At 42.7% G+C, this 17,978-nt stretch overlaps 3 protein-coding genes across 5 annotated transcripts in view; all 3 read right to left on the bottom strand.

Moving 5' to 3' along the window:
- The window catches only part of EPB41L5 (erythrocyte membrane protein band 4.1 like 5), a 465,429-nt gene that overhangs the window by 7,730 nt on the left and 439,721 nt on the right, over positions 1–17,978 (bottom strand). The window lies entirely within an intron of this gene.
- The window catches only part of RALB (RAS like proto-oncogene B), a 410,529-nt gene that overhangs the window by 90,093 nt on the left and 302,458 nt on the right, over positions 1–17,978 (bottom strand). The window lies entirely within an intron of this gene.
- The window catches only part of GLI2 (GLI family zinc finger 2), a 200,002-nt gene that overhangs the window by 136,629 nt on the left and 45,395 nt on the right, over positions 1–17,978 (bottom strand). For all 3 annotated transcript variants that reach the window (XM_061465155.1, XM_061465082.1, XM_061465233.1), the window contains exon 2: positions 6,847–7,009. In XM_061465155.1, the coding sequence (XP_061321139.1) occupies positions 6,847–6,979 (133 nt within the window). In that variant the 5' untranslated portion in view covers positions 6,980–7,009. The remainder of the gene's footprint in view (positions 1–6,846; positions 7,010–17,978) is intronic.

Genomic DNA, 17,978 nt, shown 5'->3' with positions numbered 1-17,978 from the left:
ACCCTGTGTTCTGTCACCACAGTCTCTCATGAAGAGTCCCTCTCCAGCATCCCTACAGCCCGCCTTCAGATACTGGAAGGCTGCTATGAGGTCTCCACGCAGCCTTCTCTTCTCCAGGCTGAACAGCTCCAACTTTCTCAGCCTATCTTCATACAGGAGGTGCTCCAGTCCCCTGATCATCCTCGTGGTCCTCCTCTGGACTTGTTCCAACAGTTCCATGTCCTTTTTATGTTGAGGACACCAGAACTGCACACAATACTCCAAGTGAGGTCTCATGAGAATATAAATATAATCTATTATCATCACTGGATTTTCCTACTTGACTGTAAATGACCAACCCACAAATAGGTAGGTTCAGCATCATTTAAAAAGAGTCACTTTTCTGAAGACTAAACTAGATCCATGGAAAATAAAAAATATTAGTATTTGCCAGAATAAGCTTTTGGAGCTTACAAAACAATAGAAAGGTGGAAGCTAATATTATTACAATTACTATTATTAATTATAATAATAATACACTCACAAAATACAAAGGTCTTTCAGGCAGTACTTAATGGTTGGGATCACCAGTGCCAGAGCCAGCCTGTGAAGAATACCTTTTTTAAATTTAATCCCATAAAAGCTTTTCAAGTCAGTATGCAATCCTGCAATGTGGTTAGGGATGAGACTAAATTACTCTGTCTTCAAAGTACCTTGGCATCGTTATAGGGCTGAAATTATAAAACCTTTGGTATGACAGTGTGTGGAAGCTGTACACAGTCAGTGAATGTTTGCTGATGATACAAATCATAGAATCATTTAGGTTGGAAAAGACCCTTAACATTATTGAGTCCAACTGTAAAGTTGATACATCATTAAATGCTTTGCTGATACAGACTGTAACATCTTCTGTAAGGACTATGCAATGTGAACAAAAAGTCTGTAAACATTAATGGTTATCCACTCTGAGGTTGCACCTTTGCCCACAAGGCTGGCTACCACAGAGAAGAACCCAGTATAGAGGTCTGGGAAAAGGGTTTTCCCCATGCGGAAAAAAAAAAACAACCCAAAACTTAACAAACCCAAAGCAAACAAGTGACCAAGAAGTGGGATTCTAATCACTTATTTAAGCAAAGATGTACTGCTGACTGTTCTAAAGAAGAGTCTAGAGAGACTCAGCATTGCTGGCCATGGATAGAGGAGAAGGGGCAGACAGAAGAAAAGATGTACTTTTTGTGGCACAGTTTGTGGCAATCTTAACTACTACAATTCTGTCTGTGTAGCTGAAGAAATAAACCTGCTGCTCCCAGAGTGCTCTCCACCATGTCCACATACCAGATTATGTCGAATGAACATAAAAATGGTGCAATATGGCTTCAACTTCATCCATGACTACGCTGATCCTTTTAAATTGTCCCACTGAGCAAGTGTCAAGCAACCAGTATGATTCAAAGCTGGCAGGTCTTCACAGGCCTCGATATCCTGTGATTGAAGAACAGCCTCACTATTGCACGAGTCTGAGCATCTGAGACCACTGGGTGCTGAAAGGGACATGAGCAGGTACACAAGAGAGACCTGTAGGCAACCTGGCGAGCCAGAAGGGCTATGGCAGCAAAGAAATCCACTTTAAGACCCAACAGAATTATTTTTATTTAAGACTAACAGAAATCTCCAGGGAAGCAATCAAGAATTGTATTTCTATCACTCTTGTGACAATGTTGCACTGAAACCCTACCCAGTATGGGGGCCACTGAGCAACATGCAGTAGATACGCAATAGAGACAGTGGCTGTGACAAGAATTTCATGGTCTAAATTACAGGATTTTCCCAACATTCGGTTTTAACTACTTTACCCCTTCCCTTCTACAGCCATCCCAGGCTTTTCTGTTAACTGTGTATCTCAGCATTTCAAATTGCATGCAGCAAAGCAATGCAGGGCAGGGAAGCTAAGAATGTGCTTGTAGTGCTTATATTCCTTTTCCTAGAAAACGTGAACAACTGAAAGAAGAACATTCTTTGGAGAAGATCCCTGCCCCTCCAGGGTGGACAGAAGTGATGACTTCATTGGGCTGCTCTCCTTCTAATTTGTCTGAGTCTCAGGCCACACAAACTATATATTTTTTCAGTGTGCTGAGCTCTGCTGGGATGCTGGCATTTCCTCCTCCTCATTTACATGGTCTTCCCATAACCCAGCACTAAGACAAGCTGAACTGCACATGGACTCCCTGCCAACACCACTCGGGGTTTGCTTACAGAAGACCTCTGGAGAGCGATGGGAGGTGCTCCCTGCCCTTCTCCTCTGCCTATGAAAGGGCTGAGTGTGCTACTTCTGCAGCACTGAGCGTTCCCACCAGCCCATAAATCAAGTGACCAAACTCCATCCCAACCTCTGATCCACTGCAGAGGATCCACACTCTGCCCTTACAGCACAGGCAAGGCGAAGAGCTGTATTTCATCAGCTGAAGCCTTAATATCAGAAGAGAGTCCTTACCTCCTGGAAAAAAAAAAAAGTGCAGCCAGAGTCTCACTGGTTCTGCAGCTTGGTTTCCCCATGTTTACACCAAATGACTTGTTGAACTTCATTATATACAAAGTATTTCCATAGATCAGAGGCAGGGAGACCTGTGCAGCTAACATAAAATAAATTACCACCCCATGATAAATGGTTCTATTAGCAATCCAGATTGTTAAACTCAGATACAACAGGATGAAGGGAGCACTGCCCCATTCATTCTCCCTGCGGCAGATACTGAGTTGTAAATAGGTTATTTTGTGTGTAAATAACACATTAAAACTCAGCATTAGCCGTGTCTTTTGATAGAGAGGAAATTGTTCCAAATAAATAATCTTGGACAGGAATGTAAAATAAGCCAGATTTAATAGTGCATGCCTGCTGCAGCCGTGTTAAACATGACTAAAATGATAAACCCCAGAATATACTAATAGTAAACTACGCTCTGACATCAAAGTAATGAGGCTGTATTTTTACCCAGCTTTAGAAATGCTAAAATTAGTCTTGACAGAGCCAGACATCAGAAAAATGTTTCAAACATAAACACCATCAATTAGGAAACTTGGTGTTTGTGTCATGCGGAGGGTGGGGTGGAGAGGGAAAGGTGCATTCTGGGCATTGTTAAAGTCAGGCAGTTAGCATTTAGGAGAATTTGTATTTAATTTTTATTACAAGATGAGAAACCCATCTTCCTAAATATCTCTGCCTTTGAAAGAGAGGCTCATTTAAATTTCTCTCCCAGCCACATGCCTGGGCTTCCTTGTGCATGCTGATATGAAGGATGTTGCAGTGCTAGCCTGGAGGACACAACAGTCTTATTCACTTGGGGGGCTCCAAAGTCTCCTACCCTACACAGCAATATGCACTTCTGCATTCAGCAAAAGGGCTTTCTAAACATCGTTATGTGTTTGCCCTTCCAGAAGTGGAGGCACCAAAAGTGAGAGGCTCTTCAGCAGATTTGATTTGTCTATAGCTCTTACATACAGTCATTAAAAACAGTTACCATCTCTGTCACACATACACATGTGCTCCTACATTCTGTCCTTAAAAGCAGTTTCCATCTCATACACACTTACACACCTACACACATACACACAGAAGAGATGAGCTTTGATTCCTTGGATGGCATGATTTATGGAAAAATGGAAAATTAGGAGAGACTTTCCTGATGTCATTTCTGTGAGGCCAATTTCTGAACATCTGATCAATGAGTTACTGTAAAAAAATGTCAGAGAAGATCTCTAACATGGCAGCTTCAGTAGACTAAAAATATGAGATGCATATTGTTAGTACAAAAGGACTCTTCTCCACTGACAGCAACACCGATCTCTTTTCCTACAGCCATAACTTAACTTCTTCAAGGCTGGAAACATTTGGCACAAATATCCAAAACAGGGGAACTAGAAATGGAGACTTATAATAATTTAGTCTAAATAATAATATCATAAACTAGCTATTCTTCAATTATTTAACTATTATTCACTTTCTTGCTTCAATTACCCTAATTATAAATAAAACCGTATGAATCTATTCAGTCTTATGAAGGAAAAAGAAAACCTTATGATCTTAGAAACATGCTACATTGGCACTCCATCTGTGTGACTCAGTAGAATAAAAGAGAGGAAATGTGTTGCAAATTACGTTTGTTTGGCTCTGGAGAGCTGCTTGGTGATCTGCAGTACTAGCTAAGCCTCACTGCCACTTTCTCACATGCTAGTACAAAGAGGAAAACCTCTACAACAAATAAAATCAAGAGTTTGTCTTGGATGAGAATAAAGACTTGTTTGTATGGCCCAAAGCAGGGTGGGGAGCTCGGACGGCCTCCCTTTAAAGCTGTTCCTCTACTCAAACTGAACATTGTAATTAATTTCCATGATTCATTTCCTTTCTTCAGTAAGAATATGAGCGTTAAGTATGTATATCTGTTATGAGTAATTACACTAGTTTAGTGAATCAAATATGCTATACTAGCACGAATGCCACATAGGTACAGTCTCATCGCTACCCAGCCTTTTTGTTATCAACTTCTAAATCACACCTTGCAGTTAACTAATGTTAGAAGACAACTTTGTATTAATTTTTCTACTTAAAAGCACACACACCATGCTGCTCCCTTTCAGAAGCATGTATTATGTCTAGCCAGAATTCAAAGAAAAGCCCTCAGAACCACAAGAATATGTGCATCACTTGCAGAGTCTTAGAGCCAGCATCTGCTCACGTGCTGCTTCACTGCTAGCCATTTTAGGTCATTTACGACACTTCTCTTCACAGCATGACATAAATTTCACTCTTTACATCTCATTACACAATGCTTTCATCACAATTCTCTGACATCTTCAAACAATCCTCCACTTACTTTTGTACTTCCTCTTAATAAAAGGACAAGTATTGAGCCCTTAAATCATTCCTTTTAAAGGTCACAGGACACTGCTAATGGGACATATAATACTGGACTCAAAAACCAAACAAGTCTCTGGGGATACCAGATGGGCCAGTGGACTCCACCTTGGGTGCATCCTCATTTCCATCACATCTCTGGAAATGCAGTGACTGCTTCCTCAGTGGATGCATTCCCAAGGCAAGTGGGGAGAACATATTTATTCATAACAGCAGATATGTGGGTTCTGAGTTCTAGCATATCCTTGGGACTTCATTGACACCATTCAGTCCTTTGGATCTGCCAATCACTGAGATGATGTCTCAAGCAGGCTGCCTCAGTGCCTCCTACAGCCTGTGCTGCTTCAACAGGAATCAAAATCTGCTGGGGGACTGAAACATCTGCATGTTGCTGTCTCTGCCTTTCCCCTATTTCTGCCACCCAGCAAACTTTCCTTTCTGCCACTTTGCGTAGTGCTCACATGGAAGGTGGCTCAGACCCATTCAGCAGGATGAGATTGTTTTTCCCTCCAAACAACTCTGTGTAAAAGATTTTCTAATTATTCTTAAGAAAAGCTTTCTTTTGGCTAACAAAAGCTAACCAAGTTTATCAAACATGTGAACTAATCTGGTAGATTATAATCTAGAAGCTACTACCTTATTTCACACATCTGAATCCTCCTGGGTCAATGTGGAAACAAAAAGTGAGTAACAAAGGTGTTGAAAAGGAAGACCAGATAAAGCGATTTGGACTGGGAACTATCTTCAAAACTCCGCCAACAGAAAATACAAACTCTTCACCCGAGATGTGTAAGAAACAGGAGCCTGCAGAGGGGTCATGCTGCTCTCCTGGGGTGGTGAAAAACCAATGTGCAGTGAAGGAAGGGAAGGGGAAGAATTCATTTTGAGATAGACTCTGTCTAGCAATAATGTGTATTTTTAAGTGGGAAAGAAAAAATGCCTGCAAAGTTTACACAGCTCAGACGTTTCTTGCCACATCTGAGCTGGTGTAACCCCTTCTAAGTTTGTCTCCTTATACCCTTATGTCCAGAAAGAACACCCAGTCGTAGTCCCCAGCAAGGGCACCATGATGCCTCCCTGATGGGTACAGCTTTGCCCACACCTGGCGCCACCATGAAGGGCCCTGACACCAATTTGGAGCTCCACCAGCTCCTGTGTGCAAGAGAGGGATGTTCTTTCTGGGGTTATATTTTGCCTGGCATAGCCAGTGAAAGGAGGCAGGAGCAACAAGCAGACCTGCACATTGCCCCACTCCTCTCTCCTCCCAATGCTACACCCAGCAAAACCAACCCTATGCCTCATGGGTGTCCAAGAGAGTTTCTCAATTTAATTCAACACCAGCAGGACCAAAATCTTGCCAAAAACACAGATAGAAAAAGAAATAAGGAACTGAGCTGTTACTGACATTAACAGGAATGGCGCAGGTAGGGGGTTTCTTTGTGAACCTTCTTGCACTGGGGCCAGACAATCCGAAACCTCCTCCCTAACCACAAAATCCCAGCAGCAATCACTGAAGATGGTGCAGTCTGGTTAGCTTGTTAGCAGGATCATAGCTAGCACACAACATCCCTCCCTCACCACAATATCAGGGGGCACTCTGGATCCAGCCAGATTCCATGGAGGAGTGGCAGGTGCTATGCTGCCAACACCATACAGCACTGGCTAGCTGGTGGCAAGCAGTGACAGCATGCCTCAACTCTCCAACGGTCACCACTCACCACCCATCCTCTCTCTTGCTCCAGCCCAATTCACTGGGAGTGGTGGTGACTCATCACAGTGCAGTGACGTTCGGATGCCACGTGGTGACACAGCTTCCTGCTCCTGTGACCTCCAATGGCCAAGAAACCCAATAAATTCAGCGTGTTCACGGGAGGACAGATGCCACAGGACTTATTAAATTCTTACAGTCTAATGAAAAACACCCCTGCTGCTTTCAAATTGTGGAAAACATAAAGTACCTCCTTGTGCCACTGCTGCTCCTGTAGCTGCTAAAGGACTGGGTTTCTTCCCCGTCTCCGTAAAGCCATTCCCCTCCAGAACTGCACCTTTCCCTTCTTTTTTCCCAGCAGCCGTTGAAGCAGAAGTTTCCATCTTAGACGTGCATCTTCCAGCTCAGCGACCCTACAGGACATAAAAGAAAAACAGATTCTGGTCACTACTCACAAAACAGGCAAAATCAGCTCCGTAAGAAAGCTGATAGTTTGGCAGAGCTCAGAAGTAAATGGCGAGTGGCAAAGATGTCCTGGGATTCTGACTCCAGAGGCACAGCCAGTACAGCAGCCACAGACAAAAAAGGCACAGCCCTGCAAAGGGATGGATATTCTGACATCCACTGGCTTCAGGAAATTGAAGACCTAAAAGGATCAGGACCAAAATACATGTTTTCCCCACTTAAACTTGGGCTACATAATAAAGCCTCTAGGTCCAAAGGGCATTCCAGGATTAAACAAGTGAGACACAAAAATTTAGTGTGTATAAAACCAGTTTGTCAATCTTATACATGACCTAGCCCATCATACACAAAAAACTCAGTCAGCTAAAACCTTCCAATAAAAATACAGCAAAAAAAACCCCCACTTTTAAGATATTTTTTTTTCCTTTCCCCCAGTTGATGCTGGTTCTGAAACAGTGCCCTGACCAGAACATTTCAAAAGCGCTTACGGATAATCCACACCAGAGCCCATCTAGCTCTCACTGGTGAGGACTAACATCAATCAATTTCTCTGTCTCTCAAGCAAGTTCTATCTGACCAGTCACATCTGAAAACAAGCTACAGCTTTATGCCTTTTACATATGGAGAATTAAGTGACAGTGAAAACTCCACGAACCAAGTAGATACCAAAGCAGAAATAAACTGGTTATTTCAATTTATGTCCATGAAAAATAACAGCTCCTGAACTTTTTGTCAGCCTGATAATTTGTTCTGCATGACTCAAACTTAACTGGTCTCCCAAAAGCAAACATATGGGCTTCCCAAATATAACATAAAATGGGGCTTCTCTTAAATGAGGAGGCATGCTTCATTTCTGACTGAAAATACTTTTGTTCTCCATTTTAACCTGTTTTATTTCAAATGCTTCCACGACTCCTGATTTCAAAGAACCCACACAGTTAACCTGGCACTACCAACCACTGGCTGGTCTTGAGAAAACCCACTGCTAATTCCTCCTTTCCTTTCCAATTTTAATGCAGATCTGAGATTTTTTCACATGCAAATTTTCAGATGCTAATTTTTCATCTCCTGAGATACTCTGGAGCACGCTGTCTGTTTACCTTAATGGAATTAATGGGATCAGCCAAAAAATGTCTGGGAAACTATAAAACTTTTCTGCCTGTGGGTAGTTTTACTGCCATTGTGCCAGCTCAAACTTCCCTTCCTTCACTCTGAAGGATTAAATGACTCCTGAACATCTTGGATTAAAAAGTTAACTCTCTTAAACAATTTAAAGCATATAAGGATTTCAGGAATTTCCATGTGTGAACTGTAGCTTTTACCCTTTAGTTTTTACTGAACCTGGTGTAAGCACTTCATTTTGGGATTGTGCTGTTGTCATCTCCTGACTATTTTGTTGGTTTTCAGGCAGGTTTTGTGCTGTAATTTGAGGACAGACAAGCACGAAAGTGAAGACCCTTTTCCTCTGCTACATTATCAGCTTCACAGCTCAGCACAGCCGGAGGGTAGTCCCACGCTCCCAGGCTCCTCACATCCATCACTGGAGACCCTCTACATTGCACCCCTGTTCAAGACAGGCTGTCCTAAACAACTTCCTCCTCTGAGATACATTAAAACTTCCCTATAAACATGAAGCCACTCTTGCTTGTTAGCATCCCAGAGGGGCTTGGCATGTGGTGGATGTGGTCCTCCAGCACTGTCACAGCTGCCTGGGCTCCAGCAGAATGGTGGCTCACCGAGCAGCTTATACCAGAAGCCCTCAAGTACTGCCTACATTAATGGGACACCTATCTGATGGATCTTCAGTCACTATTTGCAGCTGTGACCAGTGAAGCCTGCATTGGAAATTACAGGACCCACAATTACAGGCTTTACTTATGACACAAGACTTTAGTGAATACTGAGATGGCCCCTCAAGGTCCTGCCCTGACATGTGCTGGGACTGATAGCAAACATGGGATGAGTTCCTGAGGGCCAGGACTTTACAGCATTTTAATCCAGAAATCAGGTTGGGTTACAGACCATGTATGAAATAAATATACTAAGGCTGGAGGAGTATTTGACCTAGGTCTGACAGCCTGGGCTTCTGTTCGCTAAGCAAATAAACTTCAGAGGCTATATTACAAGCCCCCCACCTGTTTCTTCTTAGTTCCTCCTCTCAAGGCTTTGCACTTTTGTTTGAAACCAGACGCTTGCCCTCGCACCCCTCCCAGTCTCCTCCTTCTGGGTTACCCTGACCCTCAGGGCAGCATCATGCTTGAGGAGGCTTCCTCAGGGACAACACAGCACAGCAGCCAGGGAGGGCAAGGAAGAAACTACTGGTAGAAATTATTCTCCTGTGGAACTAGCAGGTTAGAGCAATGCTTTTTTCAAGAGAGGTGCCTGAGGTGAGGTCTCTAAATCCATGCCACAGATACCTCAGTAGGGACCCAGTTTTTCAGATGTGTTGTTTATCCAACTGGAATTCAACAGAGGATAAAACTCCTAACAGAAAAATCTGGCCCCTGTAGCTGTATGCTCTATTTTCAGATGAATTATGAATTAAAAAAAAAATAAAAATCCAGTGTCTCCAATAAATGGTTGCATTAAACAAGTAAATCCTCCTCAAATACTGGATTAGGAAAAAAAACCAACAACCAAACCCAAATGCAACTACTGTAATCTCACAGGATTTAGGTAACAAGTCTATAATTATTTTTGCTTCATAAAGGTGCCTGGGGCAGAACAGGCTGGATGCGAGGCTCCAGGCTCTTCCCCAGGTCAGTGGCAATTGAAAGTTATTCTCCTTCCACAGCTGACCAGCCCAGCCCAGGAGGACACAAGCATCCACCCAGGCCAGACCCTACCGTGCTCAGCATCTCTGTCCACAGACTGGGACATAGACCAGGGAGCAAAGGAACACCAACACTGATTTCATTATCCCACCTCCTGAGGTTTAATGGACAATGGCTGAGAGTCAGCTAAGCGCAGACTCCCCCACTGTGCTCTAGTGCTGTGGATGACCAGGACACAGAGCTGGAGCTTTGGAGATTTAAGTTCTCATCTTGGCTCTGTTACAGTCTCCTGTATCCCTGGGCAAAAAGCTTAACCTCTCTCGCAGACAGTTTCCACAGCCATAAAATAGGAAATAGTACTTTGCCCTATTTGCAAAGTGCTTTGAGATCCTTGGAGGCACAAGGCTATGGAAGCGTTTTTATTACCAGTATAAGAAGATATATTGATGGAGGCAGTCAATCCACACCATCCAGGAGCACAACGTTCATTTTTTAAGCAATGCATAGTTTGCTTTCTGTTCAATGCTAAACTTTTTTCGCTGCTCTGTGCCACACAGAATTTATAAATTCAATGACAGATTAATCTTAGCAACGAGCCATTTGGCATGAAAAAGGGTTTCACAGGGAGCCTGCTTTTTCCTGTAAAGAGCATGCATTTAGGAGTGACTATACAGAGAAAGACCCTGTGCACTTATTCAAGTGCAAGTCTCTGCCCTCCGTCATTACTCAGAATTAGAAACCCAGAATGGATTACTCAGATTGTTCCTAAGGTTTGTAGCTTTCTCTGCAGAAGAAGGGTTGGGTAATTGATTTTGACACTAATACCAGCACTATTCATATGCCCTGTAATATAATTTTGCAGTGACACTAAAAAGGCAGCCATCTGAGATCTGAACAAGGAAAGTGCTATATGATTTGCCCTAGACAACCCCAGCTATTTTAACAGCTGCGTTGTATATTAAAAGGGAGAAATCCCAACAGAATTAAAAACAACAAAGTCACATTTGCCTTTGAGGAAAAACAAGAAGCCATAAACTTTCCTAATAAAACAATCCCTCCTGCTAAGTGCTCAAGGAATGGTTGAAAATGCTGTCCCAAAATACCTGCCTCCTTTGGAGGGAACCAGTCAGAGCAGAACTGCTAGCAAACTTGGGAGCAAACAGATGCTCATCATCCATAGCCCCTGCATGCCCTTCTCTTGAAAACTCATTATTTCCTTCTTCAGGATTTTTCTTTCATCAGGAAACCCCCTTCTCCTCCCTTAGACGGAGCAGAAAACTGTTTTCTGTGAAACACAGATCACTAATTCTGCCCACCTTTCCTCAAAGACTAAGTAGCACTGATGGAGCAAGCCTCTCTGGCAGAGGGTAGGTGCCACCAGTTGATGATGTGGCATGGGTCCAATCCCCCAGAAGCCATCACAGTTGCTGAATGCCACCTTCATGCCCAGAAGCCCCGCAGGGCGAGAGGAAGGGTTTTCCAGAGGGGGCCTCCAGCAGCCATTCTGCTTTTGTGAATATTTCAGGCTTTCTCAGACCAATGTCTATCCTCTTCTTCATTTTAAGTCCACCTCTACCTGACCTCCTCATGCACAGTGAGGTGCCATCACTCCCAAGAGGACATGACAGATGTGTGTTTGCTGCTGACAGCAGCACCACCTTCACGACAGCACAGCCAGGATGAAGCCTCACTGCTGCTGGCTCCTGGCATGAATGGGAGCTGGGGTAACTGGTGGTAGCCTCTGCACAGCTCTCACCAGGTTTGTCCTCATACACCCACCAGGGAGATACTTTATCTGTTCTGCCACATCACCCTCCTCATACCTTTCATAACGTGTTGTTCTAGTTAAGATAAACAAAGAGATACTCCCACCATCTCCTCTTTTGCAGTGGACTGTGTCATACAGCTAAAGTCTTCTGAATATATGATCTGCTTGTGAGATTCAGTGTGAGCCAACTGTTTTGAACATCAGCTTAATACAGTGGCTGCTGTGATCCTATTCAGCCTCCCAGGGTTTGAGCCAAATTATGTTCTCAATTACATGGAAGTAGCAGCAGTTAACCCAGTGAAGTCATAGGCTCTATACCGTAGCAAAACTTGACCCCTCTATTTTCTTTTATATCAGCAATAGCTTCAAATTACTAAAAAAAGTTATTTCTGTACACATGCCGCTACTAACTGTTGGGGCTATACAAACATGCTGTTAGCGAAGGATCTTATAGAAGGAAGTGCTTATAAACTATCAACCTCAGCTAAAGGCAGCATAAATATGAATTCAGAACTAGCCACTCTGAGGGTCCTCCTGACACCACGTTTCCCATCTTGACACTGCTTAGGAATGGTCTGCTTGGGCCAGTCCTACCCAGTTGATTATATGTGGAAATTAGAGCTGTACGTCGGGGCATGTGTGTGTAGAGGAGCAGCTGTCTGTCTAGAGGCCCCTTCTGCCCCCTCCAAGCTTAGAAAGTGCTGTGGTGGGTCCCAACCAGCTTCTGGGAGACCTTATGGGAAGGGAGGAAAGGAAGCAGAGACAGCCCCACACTGACAGAAGTGGTGTTAGAGCTGCTTAGGGCTTCTTCCGTTTTTCTACCTCCTCCCCCAACTCCTGCTTAGAGAAGAGCAGTACTGGGCTGCCGAAGGGAGGAAGGAGGGAGCTGTGCTGGCTTTCAGCAAAGAGGATAGAAAGGCACACAAGTTCTGCTCACCCACCCCCCAAATGTAGGCCTAAAACTGCTAAGAAAACTGAGTGTTCAAACGGCTTCACCAAACAGTTCCAGCCCATGGCAAAAGCTGCATCACTTAAAGAAAATGAAGAGGCAGAAAAAAGAAAAGGGGAAGGAAAAAAAAATAGAGAAAAAAACCTCCAGGATAGTTGGCAACACTGCAATAGTTATGCAGGTTCTGGAATGTACAAAGGCTGAAATCAGAGACTTAGCATCTCTTTTGAACTTCAAAAACAACAAGTCTCTTCAAATCACCCTGTTAATTGGCTTTAAATTAGAGTTCTACGTTAATGAACAAATCTTTCGCATACGGCATGAAACGGATACGCTTCTAGATTAACTTCCTGATCAACACCATCTGCCATTTCCATATGGCAATGGCAAACCAAAAGCACTAGGAAGAAGTCACTCTTGCCTGACTGTGAGGGGTCAAAGTGCACCCAGGACTGCCTGGCGCTTGGCAGCATTTCTCTGTAATGTGGTAACTTCAGAACCTCACCTCCAGCCAGCTCCAGAAGATCTAGGGATATTCCAGGCACCAATAGGCACAACTCTGCCCAGGGAGGTAAAGGATGGAGGCAAAGTATGGAAAAATGCATGATGGGTAGGAGGCATGAGGGAAGAAGGATTGTTTGCCAGGGTCATTTGCTGGATGTGGAAAAAGCAAGGTGTTCTGAAGATGGAAAAGAGCTGGAAGACAGAGAAGAAACAAGGGGAAAGTGGGATGACCTAACAGACTGGTGTAGGTAAGACCTCACCAACGAATATGAGTGAATGGAAGTACAAGCACAAGGCAGGCAGGCAATGACAAATCCTGTAGAGAGAGAAAAAGAGTAGCATGAGAAAGAGGAAGAAGGAGGCTGCAGACAGACCTGGTACCAGGGAAGATGGAAATACACAGTCCCGCTGGGGCAGGGGAAGACACAGTATGACATCTAGCGTGGAAGACACAGGGACAAGCAAGATGAAAAACATTCCAGTAAGTTGCAGGGAAGCAAAACGGAGAGATGCAAGGGTCTCTGATGGAAAAAAATTTGCCAAGGAAACAGCTCTAAGGAATGCAGCCCTCCAGTGTCTTCTGTCCCTCTTTGTAGCTGGACTACCCAAGACAAAGATACAATCCGCTGCTTCATGTGGTGCCAGGCATATGAAAGGTACATCTCAGAAGGGGTCAAAAGTGGCGTCCTGCCTTACATTGACACTGACTACAGTGGCTTCCCACTTAAATCAGACAAGGCCAGTGCGGTTAGTGGTGGTGATCAGAAATTATCACCATATGCACAATCTTGAAGTATTCAGCTACCTGCTCCGGAGCTAGCATTCACCAGCTGGATGCTCCTTTGAGACCTTCTGGCAGGGACCAGAAACTAATGGGCCCTGGACAGCGAAGAGTGTAATGCCAGTGTTTGCACAGGGATACCCAGCACCCTGGAGCCCCTTATCCTGACTGACAGGTGTGGCACAGGACTTACAGGAGACATGCGCTCTTCAGGAATGTCAACCAGAGGCCAAGCTATCCGAGGACATTCCACGGCACCAGATGACAACACTGAGTCCACTGAATTAAAACGTAACTGGTGTGTCCCTTTCTAAAAAGTTGTTTAATTTCTGAGCTGTGCTTACTGGAAAAAGGATAATATTGAATAAAGGAACTGAGATTTCACCCCTTCTTTGGGTTTAGCCTTCTGTTTGCATTTTTTATGAACACTAATGTCACTTTTATGTTGCTGCTTCCTTACAAATACAACCAATTTATAAATATTAGATTAATATGAATTATTTCCCCACTTCAAGTATATTTTCAAGTTGCCAACCTTAGAGCCCTGAACAGAAACTGTCTTTCAGATGCTGGGTTATATATAATTACAATACATCATCAAAACATACGAGCAGACATAAAAGCTCAAAGCCAGACACAGATTCGGCACTGTTCCATGCTGAGGCATGCCGGCTGGGATACATGACTTTTCTTCCTCTCTCTCAGAATTTATCTTTGTGTCATACTTTGGAAGAACCGAGAAGATGAAGGAGTGAGGACCGGAGGGAAGAGCCTTTTGCGGTGGAAGAAGAAAACAAAGTCATGCTTGTACTTTTACAAAGCCAAATCCTACATGTCTTATCATGAGAAAATTTTTACTATGTGAATTCTGACAGGCAAAAAACTGTCAAAGAAGATAATCAAGACACTCCTGCATTCAGACTCTGTGTTAGCATACTGTAAAAATATGGAAGGATACTACCAAGTAAACAAAATTGCTCAAAAGTAATGCATCACCATTATAACTGGTCCATGAATCTTCACTTGGGTTTTGTTTATTTGTTTGGTTTTGTTGTAAGGGTGTGAGAACTTTGGCAAGAAAGTTGTCTAAGTTATTTTTTTGACATAAATTCAAAGTCTTCAATTTCCTACTGCAGAATTTTCTGGGGGTTATGTTTGTTTGTTCTTTTGGTTTTCAAAAAAAAAAAACAACCAAAAATCAAACAAAACAAAAAAAACCCACAAAAACAACAACAACAACAAAAAAAAAACAAACAAACAAACAAAAAAAAACACAAAAAAACCCACAACAAATATTACCTATACGTGTGCACATGTATCTAATGAAAAAAATATTGTTTTCATTTTAGGAAAACTTTGCATGCTGGAATAGGAAAAAAAAAAAAGGAAAAAAAATAATAAGATGAAGAAACTGAAAAAAAACCTTCATCAAGTCTTCATGCTCCAACAAGAGCAAAAACTGTTAATAACTAACACGTCAGATAAAACATCTGTGGTGCTTGGCAGATATGCCAGGGTGGGTAACAGCTGAACACAGACTGTATTATGACCAGGGTGGAGGACCATCATTTAAACTGTTTACAACAAAAATACACTCTAATTCCAAATCAGTAATAATTAACCTATTGACTTTTCAGCAGCCTTATGAGTTAAAGATACAAAGAAAGTAAATTGCACATACTATGAGCAGAACAGAAACTGACTCTGAACAGAGATGTTCATGCAGGTTCCACAGAGTGGGTGAGGGTCAGTGCAGGAGATCTGGCTAAGAGGAAAAGAGCTGCCTTGAAATCAGATTTGAGGGAGCTTTAGAAAAGGTGGAAGTGAACGTTTTGTTGACTGGTGGTGACTGAAGGAGAATCTTCTCAGGGCTTCATTTCCGTGAGGCAGTAGTTTGGGCACTTTCAACTCTCATGAATGAAACCTCAAACACAAACCACATGCAGTGAAGTTTAATGGGTTTGCTTTATGTAGGGGTGGGATGAGTAATATTGCCTTGTAGTGACTAGTCCACCCAGATGACACTGAACAGGCTCCAAAGCTTGGATAAGAAAACCCTCGTCTGGCTCCAGGAAGGAAAACCTTTATTTTGAGCAACGAAAGATGAAGGACTGCACCCTTACAAAAATCCCTATAGCAACTGGGTTCTTTCAGAACATGTTTCATTACAAAATTCTGGTTTATTTTTAAACATTCCAGTTCACTTCATCAGCCTATTGAATGCTCCCTCCAGAGGCACACGTGTAAGTATGTAGGAAAGAAGCCTGGGAAGAAAACAAGAATGTAATTAAAAACAAAAAAGCAACACTTCAATTGGCTCGTGTTCCTCTGCTGAACACATACACCACACAAGCTGCTATTCCACACTGGGTAGAAGCACATATTGTCTTTGTAAGACTATAGTTGCCAGCTAAAGGCAGGATGCAGACCACATAAAATGGTTGACAGTTCCTAAATGGGAGAATGGAGACAAATTCATGTAGATGGGAATGGGAGAAAAGTTTCTAACAGGATCATAAAGTATTTGGGGTTTGAAGGGACCTATGGAGTCATTGAGTCCAGCCTCATGCTCACAAGTAACAGAGCATGTGCAAAGCCCAAAACTTTTGAAGTATCTGACAGTAGATGGGACATACCCATGAATTTCAATGCAGCCTAATGTGCAAGGACACAAGCACACCGGTGAAGATTCAAGACCAAGAGTCCTTGCAAGGAACTTTATATGAGGGAGAACAGAATTAATACTCTGAAAAGCGCTCATTTCTGTGAGCTGCAACTCAAGTTACAGGGTTATGGCTATATAAGATTCCAAACATTAACAGTTAAGTAAGTGGTGAAAGGCAGAGCCCCTCAGTTTTCAGCAGTGTAGGTCCAACTTCTACAGAGAAGAGAGACTGTACAATGGAGCTGACTATCATTTCATGGAAGGGAATAAGTCTTTCAGGAGACAGGCTAAAGTATTCAGGAGGGTATTAAGCTAATGACAAAAGACAAGGGTGAAAATGAGCACTCATTTAGCCAGAAATCAAGATGTCAAGATTAAAATTAATCAAGGTACCAAGGGACTCAAAGAGAAAAGATTCCTTAATTGTGTAGACTCTAATGCTGCAAACCTGAGTAATAAACAAGAAGTGGAATAGCTCATTTAATACACAAATTAGTCCTGACTGGTATTACTGAATTGGGTGGGAATATTCATATGATTGGAGAGCTACAATCACTTTACGTATCAGTGACTGGAAACAAATACAAAGTCATGAAGTTTGTCAGTGACAAATGACTGCAGACATGGTAAATAAAGATGACTGCTTTGCACCATTGACATGCTCTCCATCCCTAGGCTAGATACAAAGATTATATATTTTAAAACAACCACATACAAGGCCACACATCTGGGAAACAACTGATTAAAATGAAGACTGTGTTTTGAAAAACACTGGAGACAACCTGAAGTTTATGGTAGGCAAACAGTGGCTGACAAGTTCTTTGGAGGTTGCCAGAATCTCAGCAACTCAAGAAAATGTCCTTGTCCACACAGAATTTGGGAGGTTACAATGCCTCTCCTGACCCTGAATTTACTTAGGGGAACACTCACACACAGCTCTGGTGTTCACAATCCAAGCAGAATGAGGAATATTGCAAAAAGTCCAGTGTTATCCATGAGAAAAATGAAAGAGAGCTCAAAGGAGAGGTGCTTGCAGGATGACTTGATCAGTAATATTAATGCATTTATACAATTAGCAAAAATACGGTAACAGATGCTTTTTGACCCAGAGGTAAGAGACAGTACAAGAATCTACAGCTAAACCAATTACAGTTGCCTAATACCAACTGCAAAGACTAAGAGTTAGAAGTTAAACTAGAGAAATTAAAATTAGAAACAAGGCTCCCAGTTTCAACAAAAAGCAGCACTGGATTCAGGCTGGTGACAGATTCTCTAGCACTGCAGAGCAGACATTCTGATCAGATATTTTTCCTGAAGAATACTACAGTTTAAGACCTGTCACTGGACGTGGATGGATTTAAGTACAGGAAAGTCTTCTGATGGTGTTATATGGAAAGTTAGACTAGATCAGCACCTTCTTCCTCTGTGATTGTATGCACTTACAAATCAGTACGTTATAAACAATTTGCCATACCT

The sequence above is a fragment of the Pezoporus flaviventris genome, unplaced genomic scaffold (assembly GCF_033815535.1).
Source record: "Pezoporus flaviventris isolate CSIRO_AGI_PZ_B2104156 unplaced genomic scaffold, CSIRO_AGI_Pfla_v1 ptg000001l, whole genome shotgun sequence".
Lineage (NCBI taxonomy): Eukaryota > Metazoa > Chordata > Aves > Psittaciformes > Psittacidae > Pezoporus > Pezoporus flaviventris.
Note: the sequence above shows the minus strand (reverse complement) of the source record. Positions and strands in the feature narration are given on the sequence as shown.